Source organism: Chiloscyllium plagiosum, chromosome 17 (assembly GCF_004010195.1).
Source record: "Chiloscyllium plagiosum isolate BGI_BamShark_2017 chromosome 17, ASM401019v2, whole genome shotgun sequence".
NCBI lineage: Eukaryota > Metazoa > Chordata > Chondrichthyes > Orectolobiformes > Hemiscylliidae > Chiloscyllium > Chiloscyllium plagiosum.
This window is the reverse complement of record NC_057726.1, coordinates 26,421,548-26,431,222: the sequence shown is the minus strand read 5'-3', so window position 1 is coordinate 26,431,222 and position 9,675 is coordinate 26,421,548. Positions and strand designations below refer to the sequence as shown.

The 9,675-nt window shown below is 41.4% G+C and overlaps 1 protein-coding gene across 1 annotated transcript in view; it reads left to right on the top strand.

The window, feature by feature from the left end:
- The window catches only part of dhx38 (DEAH (Asp-Glu-Ala-His) box polypeptide 38), a 142,066-nt gene extending 132,700 nt beyond the window's left edge, over positions 1–9,366 (top strand). Inside the window, exon 27 of the mRNA XM_043706699.1 lies at positions 6,973–9,366. Coding sequence (XP_043562634.1) covers positions 6,973–7,057 — 85 coding nt within the window. The 3' untranslated portion in view covers positions 7,058–9,366. The remainder of the gene's footprint in view (positions 1–6,972) is intronic.
- The last annotated feature ends 309 nt before the right edge of the window (positions 9,367–9,675 follow it).

Genomic DNA, 9,675 nt, shown 5'->3' with positions numbered 1-9,675 from the left:
GACCTCTTTCTACCTATCACATTTCCGACGCCCCTCCCCCAAGTCCCTCCTCCCTACCTTTTATCTTAGCCTGCTGGACAAACTTTCCTCATTCCTGAAGAAGGGCTTATGCCCAAAACGTCGATTCTCCTGTTCCCTGGATGCTGCCTTATCTGCTGCGCTTTTCCAGCAACACATTTTCAGCTGAGATCTAATTTAGTATGGCATGAAATGTGAATTTCAGGAAAAATTAAAAATATGAAGGAAACATAAACATCCTGCTCAGAAAAAAATGTCTGAGCAATAATTTATTAATTACTTTTTACTGCCAACTTTTAATTTTAAAAAGTGCTATACAGCAGAGCTAACTTTTTTTTGCTTTTCCAGTTAAGTGCAGTTAGAAAGAGACAGGCACTTGATCATACTCACACTCAATTTCATATATCTCATTTCTTCACTCTTACTCTGTCACATTAATACATGCTCACTCTCTCACATTCACAAACTTTTTTTCTTCCTTGGTCTCAATTTTCTGCTATGCTTCCAAAATTACCCCCAGAAATTCCTGCCATTCCTGCTAGGCTATCATTCTGGTCAACCCCAACCAAATCCTTCATCATGTTTTTGTAGTTACCTTTACTCAATTATAATACCATTATATCTGATTCAGTCTTCTCCCTCTCTCAAACTGCAGGGTGAATTCTATCATATTATGTTCACTGTCCCCGAGGGCTGCTTCACCACAAGCTCCTTAGTGAAGTTTGCTTCATTATACATCACTAAATCCAGAATGCCTAGTGAGCTATACCACAACCTACTTCAAAGAACCATCTCATTGACATTCCATGAATTCCTTTACTTGGGGCCAACCTGATTTTCCCAGTCCACCTGCATATTGAAGTTCCTCATGATTATTGTAATAGTGTGTTCTTACATGCCTTATCTATCTCCCTATTTATTTTTAGCCCTCCGTTCTGACTAATGCTAGGAGGCCTGTATATAACTCCCATCAGGAGTCCGTTGTGATTGCTGGACTCTACCCACACTGATCTGTGCCTTCTGACCTTTTAATCACTTCTTGCTATTGATTTAATTTCATTTATTTCTAACAAGGGAACTTCCTGTCCTTGGATATTTAGTTCCCAGCCCTGATCCCAATGCAGCCAGGTCTCTGTGATGCCCACAACACCATACCTGCCTATGTGCTATGAGCTCATTTACTTTGTTTCATATACTGTGTGCATTTAATACAACACCTGCACTGATTGCGCTCCCTTCTCATAGTTGTCCACTTATTTGCTGTGCCTGAAATTAGATTCCTGACCCTTTCCATACACTGTCCTATTAGTTGTTCTGGAAACTTTAATAACATATGCCCTCTCGTAAGCCCTTCCTGTCTTTATCTCGTTCAAGGTCCTTGTGACCTCAGTTTGTACTATCGGTTCACCTATCTTATATCGGAGGCTTTGTGCATTAAGATACATGATTTTCAAGTTTGTTCTATTATTGAGTTTCCAAACACTTCCGTACACACTACAAATCTGGAATCAATGAGTATCAGGGGGAGGGGCAAACTCCACTGGTTGGAATCATACCTCACACATAGGAAGACGGTCATGGTTTTTGGAGGTCAGTCATCTCAGCTATAGGACATAAAATCCCTACAGTCTGAGAAGAGGCCATTTGGCCCATCAGCTTCACACCAACCATCTGAAGAACATCCCAGGAGAAAGTGAAGACTGCAGATGTTTGAGATCAGAGTCGAAAGTGTTGCTGGAAAAGCGCAGCAGGGCAGGCAGCATCTGAGGAGCAGGAGAATCGATGTTTCGGACATAAGCCCTTCATCAGGAATGAGGCTTGTGGGTTGGGGCTGAGAGATAAGTGGGAGGGGGCTGGGTTGGGGGAAGGTAGCTGAGAAAGCGATAGGTGGATGAAGGTGAGGGAGAAGGTGAAAGGTCAGAGTGGGGAGTGATGGACAGGTCTGGAGGGCAGTGCCGAGTTGGAGGCTTGGGACTGGGATAACGTTGGGGGAGGGGAAATGAAGCTGTGGAAATCTACATTTATCCCGTGTGATTGCAGGATCCCAAGGCGGAATATGAGGCGTTCTTCCTCCAGGCGTCGGGTGGTAACGCTTTGGCAGTGGAGACGGCCCAGGACATGCATGCCCTTGACGGAGTGGGAGGGGGAGTTGCAGTGTTCAGCCACGGGGTGGTGGGGTTGGTAGGTGCCGGTGTCCCAGAGATGTTCTCTGAAATGATCCGCAAGAAGGTATCCTATCTCCCCAATGTAAAGGAGACCACACTGGGTGCAATGGATGCATTGGTAGAGGTACAGGTAAATTTCTGAAGGATGTGGAAGGATCTCTTGGAGCCTTAGACAGAGGTGAGGGGAGTGGTATGGGCGCAGGTTTTGCACTAGTGGTGGCAGGGAAAGGTGCCAGGAGTGGGGTGTGGGCTGGTGGGGTGGACCTGACGAGGGAGTTAAGAAGGGAATAGTCTATCCAGAACGCTGATAGGGGTGGGGAGAGAAATATATCTTTGGTGGTGGAGAACATCCCATCCAGACCCTGACCCCTATCTTATCCCCATGACCCAGCATTTACTCTAGCTAACCCACTTTGCCTGAATGATACAGACAATTTAGCATGGCTGGTCCACCTAACTTTCACATCTTTGGATTGTGGGAGGAAATCAGAGCGCCTGGCAGAAAACCATTCAGACACAGGGAAAATGTGCAAACTCCACATAGACAGTTGCCTGAGTTTGGAGTTGAACCTGGATCCCTGGCACTGTGATAGAGCAGTGCTAGCCACTGAGCCACCATGTCACCTCTCGACCTCTTTGCTGGAGTAGGGTAGTATCCTCAGGGTAGTATCCTAGGCCTAACCCATCTTCAACTGCTTCATCAGTGACCTTCCCTCCATCAGAAGGTCAAAGTGGAGATATTCACCAATGATTGCAAAATGTTCAGCACCATTAATGACACATTAGATATTAGAAGCAGTCAATATTTAAATGCAATAAGATGTGGACAAAATCCAGGCTCGGGCTGACAAGTGGCAAGTAATATTCATACCACACAATTGCCAGGCAATGACCATCTCCAAAAGCAGATAATCTAATCACCATACCTTACCATTCAATCGTGTTACCATCACTTACTCCTCCACTATCAACAGCTTTGGGGTCACCATTGGCCAGAAATTCAACTGGACTGTCCATATAAACGCAGTGGCTACACGAGCAGGTCACAGACTTGGTACACTGTGGCAAATAACTCACCTCCTGACTCCCCACTTGCCTGTATGGGTGCAGCTCCAACAACGCTCAAGACATTTGACACCACCTAGGGCGAAGCAGCTTGCTTGATTTGGCGCTACATCCACTCCCTCCACCACTGACGTGGAGTGCACTCACTGCTGCTACTATTTACAAGATGCATGCAGAAATTCACCAAAGTTCCTTAGACAGCACCTTCCAAACCCACCACCACTTTTATCTAGAAGGATTAGGATAGGAATACTACCACCTGCAAGTTCCCCTCCAAGCCACTCACCATCCTGACTTAGAAATACATCACTGTTCCTTCACTATTGTTGGAATTCTCTCCAGGGTATTATGGGTCAACATACAGCATGTGGACTGCAGCAGTTCAAGAAGGCAGCTCGCCAACACTTTCTCCAGGGCAGCTAGGGACAGGTGATAAATGCTGGCCAACCAGTGCTGCCCATGTCCCACGACTAAATAAAAAAAGAACTTTTATGGTTTCTTGGTACAATATGGCATTCACACATTGTCCCTTTTTTATTTTCCTGTAACAATCAATGCCATCACTAACCAGCAACTTGAAACCATTTGTCCCAGCCAAATCTTTGAACCATATGTTTACCTTTTTAATCTTGTTGACCCAGTGCCTATTAGCTCATGGCACAGGTTGTAATCTGGAGATAATTGCACTTTTTTGTTTCTACTTTTTAATGTAGCTCTGGATTGCTCATATTTCCTCAGCCAAACCTCTTTTTCCCAATATTACTGGTATCTACTTGGACTATGACAACTGAATCTATCCCCTTCAACTCCAAATTCCTTTGCAGCCAAGAGAGACATCCTGATCCTGGCAAGCAACACAGCATTTGGGACCTTAATCTTCGCTGCACAGAAAAGTGCATATTCCCCTTTGACTATACTGTCCCCAATTACAACTACATTTTCTTTTCTCTTCCACCTCTTGAATGGCTCCCTGTATCATGGTGCTATGATCAGTTTGCTCATCTCCCTTCAGTCCCTATTGTTAGACAAGCTCAAGGGCTGAGACTCCTTCAGCATTACCTCCTGGATTCCTCTCCCTACACCGCTTGTAGTCACTCCCTCCTGTCCCTGTCCCTGACCAAATTTAAGATGGTTAGTCTATGGAGTGTGACTGCCTCCTGAAAGAATCAAGTAACTCTTTTCCCCCTTTCTGATGTATTGCAGTGTTTGAGGCTTCGACTGCAGCTCGTCAACTCTGAGCAGGAGTTCCTCAAACAACCAACACTTAGATTAGATTAGATTACTTACAGTGTGGAAACAGGCCCTTTGGCCCAACAAGTCCACACCGCCCCGCCGAAGCGCAACCCACTCATACCCCTACATTTACCCCTTACCTAACACTACAGGCAATTTAGCATGGCCAGTTCGCCTGACCTGCACATCTTTGGACTGTGGGAGGAAACCGGAGCACCCGGAGGAAACCCACGCAGACACGGGGAGAACGTGCAAACTCCACACAGTCAGTCGCCTGAGGTGGGAATTGAACCCTCTAGCGCTGTGAGGCAGCAGTGCTAACCACTGTGCCACCGTGCTGCCCACTTGTTACAGATGTTAATTTTTAATTTTTTTTTTCTAAATTTCTTGCTGGTCTTTTAGTTTGTAATCTGAAAATATTTCTCTTATTTACCTTTGATCTGAAAGTAACCTATGTTATAAACCAGTGAGCCTACATTTTTCTGTGGTGTCATTCTGTTTCATAGTGGGACCATGATTTTGGGCTTCAGGTTAGCTTGAACTGTGTCTCACTCCAGATGTGATCTTATCCTGATCATGCGAAGATCAGTCTCGTACTGTCTCTCTCAGTATCACACTCTCAATCTAGTATCCCTCCTTTCTGTTCTCACTTATTCTCTCTCTCGTGAAATACACAAACTCAGACATGTTCTTTTTTTCTCGTGTATATGTGCACACTTGTTTTCTCATATCCATATGCTCTCTCTCTCTCTCTCTCCCTCTCAAATACATAAATGGTCATTGTAAGAATATGACTCCCTACTCCTCCAGTTTCTGGAGTGAATGGTTGGACCAATCCTATGGGTCCCATCAAGATTCTCCACAGACAAGGGAGTTGAGGGTTGTGTTGTGCGTTGCAGACAGGAAGATGGCGATGGCACCACAACCAGATCTGCCATGACTATTTAATCATGAAACAATTTTGAAGGAGTGATTGTTCTACATCTACTCCCTAAGTCCTGTGTGTTCCTCTTTTTTTTTTTAACCTGGCCTGTATATCAAACATATTTCCTGTTTCCTTGATACCATTAAAATGTTTTCTGAATTGAACATGAAATTGATTTCCTCTTGTTTCCTGGTGTGTCGATGGGAGCAATGGGGAAGGAGAAGAATGCATTTTCAAGCTGAAGGTTATTGACCTCCTCCATAAATGTTGTCTTCCTAGTGGTCAGAGAGAGAAGTTGGAGATTTTCCAAACATTTTTTGCATTACTTTCTATCTGCAAGGTGTGAGTCCATATTTTCTAATCTGAATCTGGGGGGAGAGAGAGGCTGAAATTTATCCACACCATCTGAGGCCATGCTCTCGGACCTGCAGGCAGGTCTGGAGTGAAGAAAACTCCCAACAGAACAGTTCTCAATGAGTCCCAAGTCACAGCACATGGGTAGATTAGAGGGAATTTGATGTGTCCTACTTGGCCAATGCTTGCTGCTTTTCACAGCAATCATTGGCCAAGTTGCCTGTCAGTTGGGATGATCTGTCTGCCAGATTGGTTGCTTTGGAGACTGACCTTCCAGATTAACAGATTACTTAGCTCCTCCACAGGCACAGGCCCGAGTGATTAGAACTGCCTTCAAATCCACTTCCTGGGCCCAGATCATCATCAATGTCAGAAGTGTGACTCTCCCTGAAACTGTAATTATGCATGATATGGTTTTAAAAAATCTTATTCGCTTGCATATCCAATCTCAACTTTTCCTTTATAAATAGCCATATTCATATCCACATTGATTGCAACATGAACTTTGAGTTAAAATTTTATCTTCCTTCCAATGATGCTGCTCTGGGACTTCTGTGTAGGATGTTTTTTACTTCATGGCCATGCCTGTTTAGTAATTTGTTTCTCGATAATAGTTATGGATTTTCAGCATGGATCCCGGCTGAACTTTCAAAGATGTTTTCCGTTGTTGTCATATTTTTGGTCTTCATAATGCATTAGATAGAAAAATATCTTTTGTTCATCAGCTGTAACAAAACCATAAGTTTGTCTTCGAAAGAATGTATTTATCATTATGCTGTGGATAATACGCCAAAACACTCTTGTCCTTAATACATGTTTTATTCTTTTATCCTTGGAACCTGGAAGCAGTTTGGTGACTTGAGTTTAGCTAGCTGAGCAAAATTTACAGACCATCGGTTTTATTTTTTGGTTTTATTTTAGCCATTTAATGCCAGTTACTCATATTAAAATTGGACAGGAAAATATAAACAACTGCAGGCATTTGATGGACAAGATAATTTAGTATAGTTGAAAACAGAAATCTGACATGCTTTGAACAGGAGTTATAAACTAAAATAGAAAATTACATTTAGAACTATTCATTTGTATGGCTATTACAAACATTTGAACTTAGCAATTAAAGGTGATTTGATATGTCGAACTTGCAATCTTTTTCTCTACTGTGTCCTTTGATTTGAAATGAAGAAATAATCTTTGTATTTTTATTTCTAGGTCTGTCAAGATTTATACTCCTGGACGCAGGGACCCAGGAACACCAATGACTCCACGACATACCCCAGCACGTTTTGGACTTTGATTGTTATCCAATTTTGTTTTTATGTTTTTTAATTTTGTACAAAATATGTTTAAATATTATGGCTTCAAATCTATATTTGTATATTACCACTAAAAAAAAAATTACATTTTTCTAGTGCCTGAGAATAACCGTATTTGGGTTTATAATGTAACACTTGAGTTTTTCATTACATCATAGGTGATTAGTGATTGAAAAATTCAAGTTTGTCATCACTATGGATAGTGTACAGGTTCATGTGACAGCAGTTTTGATGCTGCCATCATTGGCTTTGCCATAGATCTATGTGCCCTCAACGTTGAGTCAGCTAATTGTGTGTATGTGTGTGTGTTTACACGATGTATGGATAACCTGTGCATTCCAGTGGATCTCTTGTCAGTTTTATTTTGTATGCAAGAATTGGTTCAGTGTTCAAATGTAACCCATTCTCACACTTAGACTTTCTGTATTTCTTTTCAGTTCTGGACATCTGTTGACTTTGATTTTACAGTGCTTTGCAACTTTATTCCTCAGAAAAAAAATGATTTAAACAATCATCTGTATTTAAGTGGAATAACAATAATTTTAACTCAGCCGTACTTTTGGTCCATCTGAATCTCCTACAGCTCCACGCCTTGTCTAAATAATAAGCAGAACTGCTTTCTAAGGCTTTGGGGAGTTAATTCAACAGATATTACGAAAGAGGACAATACAAAGGGAAATGAGCAATCCTGTATTTCTTGACTTTTCAGTGAAATACCTCATCTTACAGGAGCATTATCTGACCAGGCTGATATATCAGTGCCAATTCTCCAGGGACCTTTGGAGTTATCATAATGTATAAGTAGCAAGATTGATGAAATATGCTGTTCCTTGCTATTTGAGGGTCAAGTTAGGTTTAACTAGTCAAAATAGCCTTGCATTGTTGTTTCTTTTTCTTTTCTGCTCTTAAATTGAATTTGTCCATTCAGCCAGGCTTTTGAGTGTTAGTATTTGGTGAGAAATCCTTATCAGGGAGAAAATAATTCCTGCTGTATTGGCAAAATAGAACTGATTTTCTGCTTGTGACATTGAAGAAACAGCAATTTTTGCCTGTTTATCCATTCTGTGCAACTTGGGAATGGACCTTCTCTGGGAGAGGTGTGTGATGCAGTGCAACTTATGTATCTTCAGACCATAAGACACTGGGATATGAGTAGGCTTGACTTGCATGGTTCAAAACATCAGGTCCTCGTGTTTTCCAAAGCATGGCTTTATTTGATTCCATTTCAACATTCATCAGGCTGTATGCAAGAAAACAGGTTTCTTGAGTTTTTTGTTTGTATTCTTGTCAACTCCAAATTTGAACTGTACCTGTGCCTTCTACAAATGCAGAAATGTGTTTAATTTCTTCAGACTTCAACCTGGGATTAACACATTATTTGTATTCCAATGATTTTTTTAAACACTCTTTCAATTTTAAAAGGAGTTTCAGCCTCTTCCAAATGCTCATTTCTCTAAACTCACTCTTCATTAACCAGGCCTCTAAATTCCACAGTTATCCTGGATAGAAAATTGGGTTTACTTTACCTGTCCAGTAATTTTTTGCTGAGGTTCCTTTGTGCTTTACAATTGTTTCACCCAGCTTGACCTTTCAACATGAGCTGATCTGTATTTTTAGCTATTTTATGAAAATGTGCAGTCCTTTATGACAGGTGTCACAAATCAATTAAAGAAAGGGATATCCATGATTTCCTCCAAATTTGTTCTACAACTTCCTACTATTCATTTCTTGAATCCCTATTTCAGTTAACTTCTACTTGCATGCATACAGATACTTTCCTGCAATTGGCTTCAGCTGTTATGAGCTTCACAGGGTTCAAAACATGTAGACCAATTAAAACTAGAGTTTTAACAACTGATTTAAAGTCTACCAGGTGCACAAGTACTCCAAAATGAAATAATTGTGGAAAGAAATTCTGATTTTAGAAAACGGGGTGGAGGAGGAGAAGCCCTGAGTGATGTGGAAATAACAATGGCCAGAACAGGTGGCAACAGCACTAGTTTACCCATGGACAATGTATATTAGATAGATATCAGTTTCAGAAATGGAGAGCCCTAATTGCAGCAATGATAAGAAGGACAGGAATCAGGGAGGCAGCTGCTTTTTGAATGGAATTTTTTAATTATTACACTGGATTACCTGGATTTTTTTTGTGTCTCTGCAAGTTGTTCTTCAATAAACATAAAAGTGTCTTGTTGTAATATAAACCTGAGATCTTGCATTCAAAACAGAGGTTGTGGCAATGTAGGGTCATATTTGTTAATAAATGTGGAGTTTTATTGTAAACAAAGTCATTGTGTTGTAGTATTCATTTGTTGTCCTTCAAAAGATTTTAATTAAGTGACCCACTGGTGTAACACAGAAACGTTCGTGTCCATTGAGACAGCTCTGCCATTTAATTAAATTATGGCTGATCACCTAAGTCACTGTCATTTGCCTGCACTGACTCCATATTCCTTAATACCATTAGTCCTGAGGAATTTATTTTGTGTTAAACATGCTCAATGTTGAACTTCCCCAGTTGTCTACAGAAGGTGATTCCAAAGATTCACCACCCTCTGAGTGAAGAAAGTCCTCTTCACTTAAATGACAGCCCCAT